Source organism: Onychostruthus taczanowskii, unplaced genomic scaffold (genome assembly GCF_017590055.1).
Source record: "Onychostruthus taczanowskii isolate IOZ18803 unplaced genomic scaffold, ASM1759005v1 scaffold10, whole genome shotgun sequence".
NCBI classification, from domain to species: Eukaryota; Metazoa; Chordata; class Aves; order Passeriformes; family Passeridae; genus Onychostruthus; species Onychostruthus taczanowskii.
The window spans coordinates 1,388,288-1,401,319 of record NW_024496526.1 but is presented as its reverse complement, the minus strand read 5'-3'; the positions used below and the strand labels follow the sequence as shown (position 1 = coordinate 1,401,319).

At 53.1% G+C, this 13,032-nt stretch overlaps 1 protein-coding gene across 1 annotated transcript in view; it reads left to right on the top strand.

The window, feature by feature from the left end:
- Positions 1–13,032, top strand: part of LOC121336161 (syntaxin-binding protein 4-like) — a 36,848-nt gene continuing 23,816 nt past the window's right edge. The window contains exons 1-5 of the mRNA XM_041405043.1: positions 1–47; positions 1,536–1,609; positions 7,343–7,438; positions 8,217–8,286; positions 9,265–9,339. Coding sequence (XP_041260977.1) covers positions 1–47; positions 1,536–1,609; positions 7,343–7,438; positions 8,217–8,286; positions 9,265–9,339 — 362 coding nt within the window. The remainder of the gene's footprint in view (positions 48–1,535; positions 1,610–7,342; positions 7,439–8,216; positions 8,287–9,264; positions 9,340–13,032) is intronic.

Here is a 13,032-nt window from a genome sequence, read left to right as displayed (position 1 = left end):
ATGCCCGCGGTCTCTGTCCTTTACAAGGGAGCCGTCATCATCAGCAGGTAACGGGGAGGGGGCCCGGGGGGCCCGTGGCTTCCACTTGCAGCCCAGGTTGTTCCCTGTGGCTTCCCGGGAGCAGGGATGGGAGGCAGGGATGCAGGAGGAGCCCAGGCCAGCGTCGCTGTCGGGTTTTCTGCCCTGGTGGCGTCCGCAGGGCTCGGGGCTGCGGGGCGGCCGTGCCTCGGAGCGGGGCCGGTGGTAAGGGCTGCTGGCAGGGGATGATGAGAGGAGCTGATCGCATCAAGGAGGCGTCTGCTCCGCTGAATCTGCGGCCGTGTGGTGCCTTTCCCGCCCGTCCGAGAGCCCGGGGAATTTCCTCGGTGATTTACTCGAAATACCCTGAAAATCCTGGCTGGAGGATGGAGCCAGCCCGGGCCCAGGGCTGCTCTGCCCCCCTGGGATGCCTTCGAGATCCGTACTTCAATAGCCAGATGTGGCCAGTTGTTTGTTCAGTCTTCAGTGAGGTGTAAGGATGGCAAGAAGGGCAGTTTTTTGACATGGAGAAAACACTTCCAGTCCGAATTTTAGAGGTGGAAGTTACTGCCTTTGCTGGATAGCTCGATATTTTGAGTTTTATTTTGGACTCCTGGTAAGTCCCTGCAGGTTATTCTTATCCTGCATCCTGCTGGATTTGGAGCAGCCTCTTGTTTCCCACGCTGCTGTTCCTTCTCATCCATATTCAGATGTGGGACCTGATATCCCAGGAAACTGGGAAACACCTTCTCTCTTGCCACTTAAATGCTGGGGAATGCTTTGGTGCCTCCTCACCCCTGGTTTCCCACCTGGCACGTCTGGGTTGGTGTTTCTCAGATCAGGGCTCATCCATCCTCAGGAGGCCAAGGAGAAGTGCTGGTGGTCCCAGGTTTGGAGTCTGGCATCTGTGGTTGGGGCAGGGTGTTTTTGGGGTCATTCATGTGGGACCTTGCCTAAGGTGTTTAGGGGGAGACTGTGGGATGTTTCGGGGGAATCTCAGGTGTGTGATGCTCTTCCACCTGCTCTGGCTTGTGATGAGAAGCTCCCACCAGAGCAGGCAGGACTTGGAGCAGCTCTGGCATCCCCTTTTGCAGACCCTCTGCCTGCATTTAAAACCTTGCGAGGGGATTGTGCCTGGCCGTGTTCATTACAGGCTGTGTTTGTGAAACTGCTTTATTCCTGAGCACAGCTCCGAGCTCTGATCTCATTTCCCGGGATCTGCACAGCTGTCCAGCCCCGATAATCTGGGGTAATGAATCACAGACAGGTCCAGCAGATTTGCTGGGTGGGGAGGATGATGCTGAGCCCTGCACATATTCTCTCATTTATCTGTGCAGAGCTCGGGGGGGCTGAGTTTTGGCCCGTGTGGGTGCAGTGGTGGGGCTGTCCCTCAGCCTGGGTGTCTGCAGTGCCTGCTGGGCTGGGAGGGACAATGTCCCTCAGTGTGTGCTGGCCGGGCACCTGTGCCTCTGTCCTTCCTGGCCCATGGCAGAAAGCTGCTCCCCTTGTCTCCCCAGGACACTCATGGGACCGTACGGGATGGATCGAACCGTGCACTGCTTCGACTTCTACGAGTGTGCAAATGGGCTGGGTGAGTACCGGGGGCTGGGGTGCCTCGAACAGCCCCCAGAGCCTGGGTCAGGGTGTGCCTCCCTGGGTGCATTCCGGTGTCTCACTGCATCTTGTGTCTTGTACCTGCCTGTGCTGAGCATCCTCTGCTCCTTTTGCAGCTGTGACATTAAAAGAATGCCAAAATCCCAGCTAATTGCATGGTAATGGTGAGCAGCTGGTGCTGGGAGCTGTGCAGGAGCCCAGGCCCACAACCCCTTCCCTCAGCAGGATGAGGGGGAGGGGCCTTTCAGAATTTTTAGATAAAATCAATTAAAATGCTAAATAAATAGAAAAAAACAGAATCCCCAGCACTTCCCTGCCCCTCTGCAGACTTTTCTCCTGGAAAGCCATCCCAATGGGGGATGGAGGGTGCTTCCTGCAGCGCTCCTGAGGACTGGGATGCATGAGCTGCCTTTGGAAAGTTTGGCCCACAGGGAAGGGAGTAAGCACTGAGTGAGTCAGGTGTCCTTCCACAGCACTCTGAACTTCAAAGCATGGAAGAGAAGGGAAAAGAGAAGGTCACATCCATCAGAATGTGAGAAAATCCCAGGTTCATGACACTCAGCCCAGAGGGATCCAGCAGAGCATTTCTCTGACCCCTCTGTATCCAGTGGTGCTCTGCCACGGACTTTATAAAAATCTGTGATCCTGCATCAGGATTTCACAGTCTCTCTCCTAATCCTTAATTGTGAGTGCAGCCCACCCTGCCACAGAGCAGCTGGGGACCTCTTGCTGACACCCCTGAATGACATTTTGGGACAACTCCTGAGCAGTCACCAGAGAAACAAGTTCAGGTTTCCTGAGACCTGAGATTAATTATGGATTAATTATTGGCTGTTTCCAGCTCTGGGTTGGGGGATGGCTTTGCTGACTCTTCCCACGTTCATGAGGTTCATGGGAGTTCAGAGAAATTACTTTACTTGGTGAATATGACATTTCAATCTCCAGAGGTGGATTTGGTTGAGTTGATGGGATGTCAGCTGCTGGGTTAATTACCTCGTTAAAGGAGGAGGCCCAGAAGAGCCTGGTGGGGCCATCACTGACCTCTGGAAGAAGTGACAGATGTGGCAGCCCTCTGTGAGTCACTTCACTGTGTTCCAGCTCCTCTCCTTCCCTCCAGTCTGGGCCAGAGGGTCTTTGCAGGGTCTAGCAGAACCTACAAAGCAAATTGTGGTGTGCTGGAGGAAGCTACAATAATGTGGATTACCTAATGCCATCAACTGCTGGCTTCATCCTCTCCTGTGAGGCTCGAAGCACTCAGGACGAGCGATCATCCTCCAGAAATCATGGAATGGTTTATCTTGGAAGGGGCTTCAAAGCTCATCTCACTGCACCCCCTGCCATGGCAGGGACATCTTCCACTGTCCCAAGGTGCTCCAAACCCCATTCAGCCTGGCCTTGGACACTGCCAGGGATCCAGGGGCAGCCACAGCTGCTCTGGGCACCCTGTGCCAGGGCCTGCCCACCCTCACAGGGAACAATTCCTTCCCAATATCCCATCCAGCCCTGCCCTCTGGCAGCTTCATCATCCCTCTCTGATGAGAGATGCTTACAGATCCCTGTGTCTGCCAGAGGTGTAGCTGCTCAGAGTGGGTTCATCTGGGAAAATAAAGTGCCTTCATGAGTTTCTCAAGCTGAATGCAGAGTTATCCCAGCAGTTTCCCAGGTGGGATGAGGTGTTATCCCAGCAGTGTTTCCCAGGTGGGATGCAGGGTTATCCCAGCAGTTTCCCAGGTAGGATGAGGTGTTATCCCAGCAGTTTCTCAGGTGGGATGCAGGGTTATCCCAGCAGTTTCTCAGGTGGGATGCAGGGTTATCCCAGCAGTTTATCCAGCCCTGCCCTCTGGCAGCTTCATCATCCCTCTCTGATGAGAGATGCTTACAGATCCCTGTGTCTGCCAGAGGTGTAGCTGCTCAGAGTGGGTTCATCTAGGAAAAGAAAGTGCCTTCATGAGTTTCTCAAGCTGAATGCAGGGTTATCCCAGCAGTGTTTCCCAGGTGGGATGAGGTGTTATCCCAGCAGTGTTTCCCAGGTGGGATGCAGGGTTATCCCAGCAGTTTCCCAGGTAGGATGAGGTGTTATCCCAGCAGTTTCTCAGGTGGGATGCAGGGTTATCCCAGCAGTTTCTCAGGTGGGATGCAGGGTTATCCCAGCAGTTTCTCAGGTAGGATGAGGTGTTATTCCAGCAGTTCCTTTGGAGCAGCATCACTGCTTGGTGCCAGGTCAGCGTTTGGCCGCGGGTCTGTTGCTCTGTGGCTTTAGGTGGAAACCCACATGTGAACCTCAGCAGAAGTTCAAAGGGGTTACCTGGCAGCTCCTCAAACCTGAGCCTCGAATTAAAGAATAGCCATCAAAGGGAAGTGCTGATTAAGGAGCATTTCTCAGAAACACTGAGATCCCATTATCTTGACCTTCATCTGGTTAGGACAGGGCAGGGAGTGATTCACCTCCAATCTGTCCCTTCCTCTAGACGGAAAAAGCTGGCGGGGGCTGCAAGATCAACAGAGGGATTAAGGGAAATGTAATTGAACATTGCCAGCTTAGGCAGAGGGCGGGCAGCCCCTCTCTGTGCCCAGCCTGGCAGGCAGTGGGGTCAGGATGCGCCCAGGATGATCCCAGTTGGACTAAACAACCAGATTAGCCAGGACACCCCCTGACCTGTGTGGATCCAGGAGCAGGTGAGATTATAGCCTGAGAACTGTGACTCTGGCATTAGTGGGAGCGGGATTAGAGGCACCAGAGAAGCTTGAGGGTCTTGGAGAAATTTATAGGATTGTTAAGAGCCTAAAGAAAACAGAGACTTGGTCAGTCTTACCTCTAAGTCCATCTGGAGTTTTCTTAGCAAACTTTGTTCTCAAAAAGAGAAAAAAACCGGGGACATGAGCATCAGCTCCAGGACATTTGCCAGAAAGGAAAGATTAAATAGAGGGATCCAAAATAGGCTAGATTATCTGGCCCTAAGTATGACTTAATAAGCATTATACTGGGACTTTGATGCTGTGATAATTAAAGAGCCGTTATTTACCTACAATGGGTCCCAAATAGAAATCTGATTGAAGTAAATGTGTATAAAATGTATAAAAAATTATTGTCCCAGGAATGCTGCTACCACAATCATGGATGACCCAGGTTTGCTGCCATCCATCAGCGCTGTCCCCTGGAGTGGTCTGAGCCCTGGAAGGGGTGAGCCCTCCCTCCTCCTCCTCCTCCCTGCCCCAGTGGATTTTGGGGGACAGGACAGGCACCCAGAGCACCTTCTTGGTGAGGTGATGGGTGTGAGTAGTGGGCAGAGCTCAGCAGCATCCAGCTGCTTTCCCAACAAGGGAGTTAAAACTCAGGGGTTTTTCCTCCCCCATCCAAGTTTGAGTGTGTCTGGAGCAATACTGTGAGTAATCAGCGATTTTAACAACAAGATCGGATTTTCTCCTGACATCGTTGGGGATGAAGGAGGATTTGGAGATACCTCAGCTATATTAAGGCATTATTACAATTGATTTGCAGACACAAAAGGGAAATGAGTCATTATTGATTTGATATCTCAACACACACTGGACTGCTGGGGGATGCTGTGGCTGAGCCTCTGCAAGGTGCAGATTTTTATGTTAGTTGTCTGATGTGCTTCATCATTCCTAATTCCTTTGTGTTAGGGGTGAAGGAAGATGCAGGATGAGTTCCTCAGTCATGCCCTTGCCTGAGGGCTGGACTTCCAGGCTCTGTTCCATCCAGAGAACCGATGGGGCTTTGCCTCTGCAGGACCCCTCGTGGTTTCTCAAGTCCATCCCTGGAGTGTCCCTGTTCCCTGGGGTGTCTCTGCACAGCCCAGCAGAGAGATCCCCTGGCTCCACAGGGAGCAGAGAAATGTCCTGCTGAGCATCCCTGGCCATGGGCAGGTTTTACCTTACATGGCTGCAGCATCTCCTCCCCACTTTTGTGCCCAGGTGCCTGACCTGACCCACACCTTGGTGAGGCTCGTGCTGCTTGTAGATACTTTTTTTGGGGGCAATATTTCCAATTTGAGTGAATTTATTTTATAATTCACTGTAAAATATTACAAATATAAATTATAATATTATTATAATAATATAATATTATTGTAGTATAAATTAGAAAATATTAGTGCCCATTCCTGAGGTGTTCTGCTGTGAGTTCCCTGTTCCAGCAGTAAAACAGTTCCTCAGTAGTGCCTGGTTAATGCCTTAAGCCCAGTGAATAAACTCCAGCACTCAGACAGGGCTGGGATTTGGAGTTTGGGAAAAGCAGCAATTGGTGCATATAGAAATGTAAATGTCTTTATGGGAAATTGTAATAATTTAGTTTTAATCTAATTTACTATAAAGTTGACTTGAGACAAAAAGTCTTTCCCTGGAGGCAGATGAAAGCTGTGAGGGGCCTGAGAGCAGAGCTTGGGTTACAAAAGGAGGGGAAGGAGGGATGGAATTGGTGCTGTGTCCTGAGTAATGCCCACCCAGGATCCTCTTCCCTCCCACCTGTTTCAGAAAGGGTTCCCAGGTTTTAGGGCAGCAGCTCTTGTTCCTAGAGCCCAGGCCCTGTCCAGGGCTCGGAGCAGCCCCTCAGCAGCTGGGACAGGGCTGGCTCGGTGGCACTGCCTGTCCCCAGCCTGCCCTCCTGGCCACAGCAGCAAAGTGCCCGAGCGGTGGCTCTGGGCAGAGATTTGTTAATTAAAACCAGGCTTTTTAATCCTTCTGTCCATAGCCTGGATCTTCGAAGCAGGACTTAACGAGCCCTGGATAAATAAGTCTCTTGGAGCTTTTCCTGCCAGGCAGCTCGGGGTGGCCGCAGGGACAGGCCCCGTGGCCAGAGGGGCGGCTCTGAGGAGCAGAGCCCGTGCCAAGGGGCTGCAGGGCACCCGGGCTGTGCTGGCCATGGGGGTGCCTCTCACCTGGAACGGGGGTCACTCCCTGCTCCTGCCTCAGCTGCTCCCCCGGCCCAGCTCTGACACAAGCGGCCACTCCTGGGGTGTGGCCCTGCCATCGGTGGCTGTGTCAGAGGCTGAGCTGCTGCTGGGGCCTGGCAGGGAGCAGAGATGTCCCCAACCCCTGGGGGTTGTCCAGGTGTGCCCAGGGAAGGAATCTCCTGTGGGAAAAATTTGTCACCAGGAATGATTTGATCTGCAGCAGGAGCAGATCCTTTCCCATCAGTGATGGATGGAGCTGCTGGAGAGAGTCCAGCAGAGCCCATGGAGATGCCCCCAGGGCTGGAGCCCTCTGCTCTGGAGCCAGGCTGGCAGAGCTGGGGGTGCTCACCTGGAGAGGAGAAGGCTCCAGGGACACCTCAGAGCCCCTTGCAGGGCCTAAAGGGGCTCCAGGAGAGCTGGAGCGGCCCTGGGGACAAGGCATGGAGGGACAGGACCCAGGGAATGGCTTCCACTGCCAGAGGGCAGGGCTGGATGGGATATTGGGAAGGAATTGTTTCCTGTGAGGGTGGGCAGGCCCTGGCACAGGGTGCCCAGAGCAGCTGTGGCTGCCCCTGGATCCCTGGCAGTGTCCAAGGCCAGGCTGGATGGGGCTTGGAGCAACCTGAGATGGTGGAAGGTGTCCCTGCCATGGCAGGGGTGGCACTGGATGGGCTTTAAGATCCCTTCCAACCCAAACCATTCCATGATTCCATGAATTTAGGGTTGGGGCTGCACCCCTCAGGCATGGCCTGTGCCAGCTCTGACTCTCCTGCCTTTGTGCTGTGTTCTTCCTGCAGGCATTAAGGTCATCGGTGGCATCAAGGAGCTCACTGGAGAAGAATATGGAGTTTATGTCAAGAGGATCCTTCCAGGGGGTGTTGCTTACGCAGATGGTGAGTGGAACACGGCCAGAGTGCCACGAGGTCTGAGAACAGCCCAGACTGAGGGTATTTATTTCACACATTTGTTTCATCCCTTATTAGATATTTTGGGTGCTTGTTTGGGGATTTTCCAGTGGTTGGGGGTGTTTTTTTAGTGTGGCAGTTGTTCTAACATCTGACAGCAGCCTTGGACTGGCTCTGTGTGCACAGCATGGCCCATCTCTGCCACATGAGAACTTTCCTGTCCTTCCCACCTCCCTGTGGCCCCAAAACGAACAGAGATCCTTTTGCAAACTCAGCTCTGCTCTAGGTCACTGATTTCATGCTGAATATGTTCAACTAAGTAGGTATTAGGGGTCTGCAGAGCTCACCTTTTACAACTTCAGCTAAAAGGATCTTTTTTTTTCCCCAGCTGTTAGATCATTTTTCCATCCAATAAAAGAAAATAAATCCAGAACAGGTGGAAGTGCCTCTCCTGGTTTTCCACCTGACCTCGAACTGAACTACTTGACCTCAAAATGAATTAAGCAAAAGCTTTATTGCAGTTTTCAGTATTTACTTTTGCAACTTCCTAGAGCAGAGGAAGTGCTGGGACATTGGCAGGGGCTGTTCTGGGAGGTTGCAGAAGCTTCATTTATGGACATCTGGAAAAACAGGTCAGACGAGCATCTCCGGAACAGCCCATCCATTTTTCATCCTGTCTCTGGGCACAGGGGGGAACTGCCCAGCCTCTCCCAGTCCCTTCAAGCTGTATTTTCCACAGTTTCTATCCATTAGTTTTCTTTTTTAGGGCGCCTGCAACCAGGAGACCAGATCCTGGAAGTCAATGGAGATTCCCTAATTGGGGTTACAAGCGAGAGGTACCATATCCAAATGGATATTTCCCATTCCTGTTGCTTTTGTGGGATTCTGTGAAGTGGCTTAGGCAGTGGGTTGTGTGGAGGACACCAGGGCATCACTCTGTATGCTGTTCCCAAGAGCCAACTCAGAAACTATCAACCAGGAAGATTCAATATAAAAATAGACCCAAGAGCCCAAATTGTATCTGAGATAGTCAGACATTTCCCCAGAAAGTTGGGTTTTAAACAGCTCCTGGCACCTCCACTCCATCTGCTGCATCTTCCCAGCACATCCTGCAGTTCCCAGCACAGGAGATTAGCTGATGCCTGAGCCTGACTGTGCTGCTCCAGTTCCTTCTGGAGCCACGATCCAGCCCCTCAGCTCCCCACCAAGAGAATCATTCACAGTTCCACAGAAGCACAAACACTTTGGGGCTCTCCTTTCCCATTGAACACTGTGCTCTCCTATTGCCTGCCTTGCATTCCTGCACCAGCTGCCAAGGCTGGATGGGAAGCAGCATGAGGAGCTGGTCCTGCTGTCAAAGCCCCAGAGCAGCTGGGCTCGGTGACATCCATGAGAACATCTCTGTGGCTGTGGGAGGCTGTGCCTGGCTCCCAGCAGCTGCCCTGGCTGCCAGGGGTACTTGAATTTTGACCTAGAATATGGCTGTCCCCAGAAGGGACGCTTCCCCAGGCTGGGAATTACAGAATCCTGGAATGGTGTGGGCTGTGCAGGAGGATTTGCTCATCACCACAGGTGTCTTCTGGGGTTTGCTATCAGGGACTTCTCACTTACTGCAGAAGTGGGAAAATCAGGGTATGGCTGGGCTGCCCTCGGCCTCGCTGCCAGGGCAGGGAACAGGGCATCCAGCCAAAGCCTCAGCTGCTGGAAGGGTTTGCCCAGGTCAGGGGTCTCTGCCAGCTTTGAGGTGAGCAGGGTGAGGCCAGTGGAGCTCTGCTGGGAGCTGGGATTGACCTGTCATGGTCCTTGTGTTCCAGGGCCGTGGACATCCTGAGGACAGCGTCGGCCACCAGCCACATGCGCCTCCTGATAGCCCGCGATGACGACGCCAGGTAAGGGGGGACGCCGGGAAGGGAGCTTGTGGCACTCCTTGGCACCACAGCTGGAGAGCCTTGGAGCAAATTGGGCTCAAAGGCCTCTGCTCTGGGAAGGCAGAGGTGGCCAGGGATCTTTGGTAACTGTGCACTGCTGGGAATTCAGTGGAGCTGTAATGGAAGGAAGCAAAGTTTCCCTTGGTGGCTCTCAGCTCCAGCCCTGCCTGGGTGGGATCTGTGGGACATTCCAGCGCTGAGCAGATTTCCACAGGTGCTTCCCCAGGGAGGACCAGAGCTGCAGCTGTAATGGAAGGAAGCAAAGTTTCCCTTGGTGGCTCTCACCCTGCCTGGGTGGGGTCTGTGGGACATTCCAGCACTGAGCAGATTTCCACAGGTGCTTCCCCAGGGAGGACCAGAGCTGCCCCAGTCTTGGCTGTAGGGTGGCACAGCTCCCTCAGATCTGCTGTGTGCTGTTTCAGCACATCATGCACAGAACTCTGGATGAAGATGTGCAGGGACAGCAGGATCTTCCCTTTCCTTTCCCGTTGGACACATTGAGTTAAGGTCTTCCTTTCCCAGAGGTTTCCTCCTTCTCAGGAAGGATGAGAAGTTTCTCGCTGAAACCTGTCCCCTTGCTGCCCCCTGGAAAGCCTTGCTATCTCTGGAAAGACTCCGAGGGTTTGGAAGGAGAAGGAAAGAGTTCAGTCTTGTCTTGACTGGGTTTAATGATGGTGCCAGGAGAGAGGGCAGAGCTGTGGGAACCCAGGTATGGATTAGTGGGGTCTTTGCTGATATCCCACAGGAGATCTGGCACAATGTGCTGGCACATGCTCTCCCTTGACAGAAACAGGGGCTGGGGAAGCTGAGGTGCTGCAGGAAGCAGCGGAATGAGGGTGGGATTTGGCAGAGTGTGGCTGTGGGCAGGCAGGCTGTGCTCTGCCCGTGGGTGGCTCAGGTCAGAGTCCCTGCTGAACACACCCAGATCCCGTTAGTGTGGAGATGATGGATGATTTAATGATGGATGCATTCCTTATCCATCAGCTGCTGTGCAGCTTTCCTGCCTTGGCAGAGCAGTGAGAGTGCTCTAATGACAGGCGTGAGACTACTTCTGACACAGCAATACACTGCTGGAAGAATTATTTGCTATTAATGACGGGCTGCTTTTAGCCACCCTCTTCCAGGGGAAATGGCATCTCCTGTTATTACATTAAGTGCAAGTCCTTCAGCAGCTCTGAGGAAGTGCTGGGTGAAGCCAGTAGGTCACCAGGGATCCTCTGGTCCAAGTAGGGATGCTCAGGATGCAGCTCTGGATCACAGCAGTCCCCTTGGCAGGGCAGAGTGCCAGTGGGCATCTCACACTCTCTCCCAGCAGGAGGGACGGGATCCCACAGCTCGGCTGGGATCCCTGCATCCAACAGCAGCACGACTTGCTCTGAAATATTTGATTTCTCAGCCAGAGCCCGAAGCACAGGTTTTCTGCCTCCACAGTGATCTGTTCCAAGCTGTTCCTGCAGCTCCTGACATCCCAAATTGCAGCAGATGTTTCGTGGCTCCGGCTCCCCCCTGCTCCGGCAGGCCCCTGTCCCCCTGCAGGGAGCTGGGGCAGGCCGGCAGGACAATGGAACTTTAAGCGATTTATTTGGCCTCCGTTCACTGTTGGTTATCTGTTAAATCTGCAAAAGGTTAGCCAGAGGGAGAGAGGAGAAGTAATCAGTTTATTTATTCTTTTTTCCAAAAGATTTGCAGAGATTTCACTTACATAATCATCTCGCAAACTGTTTAATACACAAATACATATCTCCAGGATTAAGGGCTGTGGGAACATGGGGAAGGATTTTTCTGCTCTCCACTTTTTTTTTCCACTTAGTTTTGTCTTTTATTGGTGCCCTGCTATCTTTTAAGTCTGTCCTTGAGCGTGGGTGAGCAGCCAGCCGGGTGGAGACAGTCCATCAGCTCTGGGGTGATGCCTGTGGAGGTGCCATGCCACGGGATGGCAGCTTCCCTGTTCCCACTGCCCAGCAAAGCAGCTCACGAGACCTGAAAGCTGAGGAGCACACGGGGCAGAGAAAATTCAGTTTATTTTCAGATCTTTCCTCGCCCAGAGCACTCAAAGCACTCTGGAGGAGGGAACGTCATGGTTCTGGGTTTGGATCCAACACCCCTGCCAATTTTCCCAATGACTCAGCTGAGTAGCATTTTGTTGTGGTTGCCCTCGGGTGAATTTGAGTCATAAACGCTATTATTTGTCTCTGGAGTTAATTATAGGCCCAAATTACCTGTGCTTTTCATGGAGCTCAGTCTCTGGCATGTATCAGATGCATGTTTTGGGCCTGTCGCATCAGCTGGGCTGCAGAGAGCAGCAGTAATGCCAGGGCTTAAAGCAGAGGATTCACATTTGGAGCTGGACTCACCAGGTTTAGGTGATGCTTAAATCTGATTTTCGTCTGTGCTCACCTTCAGCTAATGAGGATAATTTTATTGCATAGTCATAATTATTGTTTATTCATTCTCAACCTGAAAGTTACAATAGTTCCTTGTTTCTCTGCATTGCACAGATATCGGCCTGGTCTGTCAGGTTTATCACTGGGAGGAGCCACTTTGTGCTGCACCTCTGAGTCCTGGCAGGATAAAATACTAAATTCATTGTGTCTCCACACGAGATGCATCCCCAGCATCCCAGGAACAGGGGCTGTTGGATTAGCAGGGCTCACACAACCAGCAGGAAGGAAAGGCTGCTTCTCTGCAAGTGCCCTGGCAGTATGGAACAGAATCAGACTCACAGGATCTCTGAGGGTGGAAAAGATCTTCAAGTCCAACCTCTGACTGATCTCCCAGCCCAGAGCACCAAGTGCCATGTCCAGTTGTTCCTTGGACATGTCCAGGGGTGGGGACACCACCACTGCTCTGGGCAGCCATTTCCAAGGCCTGACCTGACCACCTTTTCCATGAAGAAATTCCTCCTGATGTCCAACCTGATCCCCCTCCACTCCGGCACAGCTTGAGGCCATTTCCCTGTGTCCTGTCCCCGCTCCCTGGAGCAGAGCCCCCTACCCCCTCCGCCTGCCCCACCCCGACTGTCCCTTTCTGTCAGAAGCTGTGCAGAGCCACAAGGTCCCCCCTGAGCCTCCTTTTCTCCAGGCTGAGCCCCTTTCCAGCTCCCTCAGACCCTCTTGGTGCTCCAGCCCCTTCCCCAGCTCCGTTCCCTTCCCTGGACACGCTCCAGCCCCTCAGTGTCTGCCTTGTGAGGAGCCCAGAAGTGACCCAGGCCTTGAGGTCCAGGCCCAGGTAAAGGGGCAGGATCAGTTCCCAGGTCATTGTGCCCACCCTGTTTCTCCCAGCAGAGGGGCTGTTGCCCCTCTGGCCTGGTGTAAATGCAGGATAGCCCCTCCTGCCCTGCCAGCCCTGCAGTGTGTGTGACAGTGTGACAGTGAGAACTCAGCCCATGGCTCTGTTGTTCTGAGCACTTGGTGCTAAGCTGGCAGGGAAGGCTGGGGCTGACTCCAGCAAGCCTGGGTGTGACAGGGACAAAGGCTGTGCTTTGGGAAAAACAGCCAGCCTTTCCCAGAGCAGTGAGATGCACCTGTGCCTGGCACTGCTTCCATCCCACCTGCAGAGAGGGAAGGCATCAAATGGTTTGGGTTGGAGGGGACCTCAAATCTCATCCCATCCCACCCCCTGCCATGGCAGGGACCCCTCCCACTATCCCAGGGT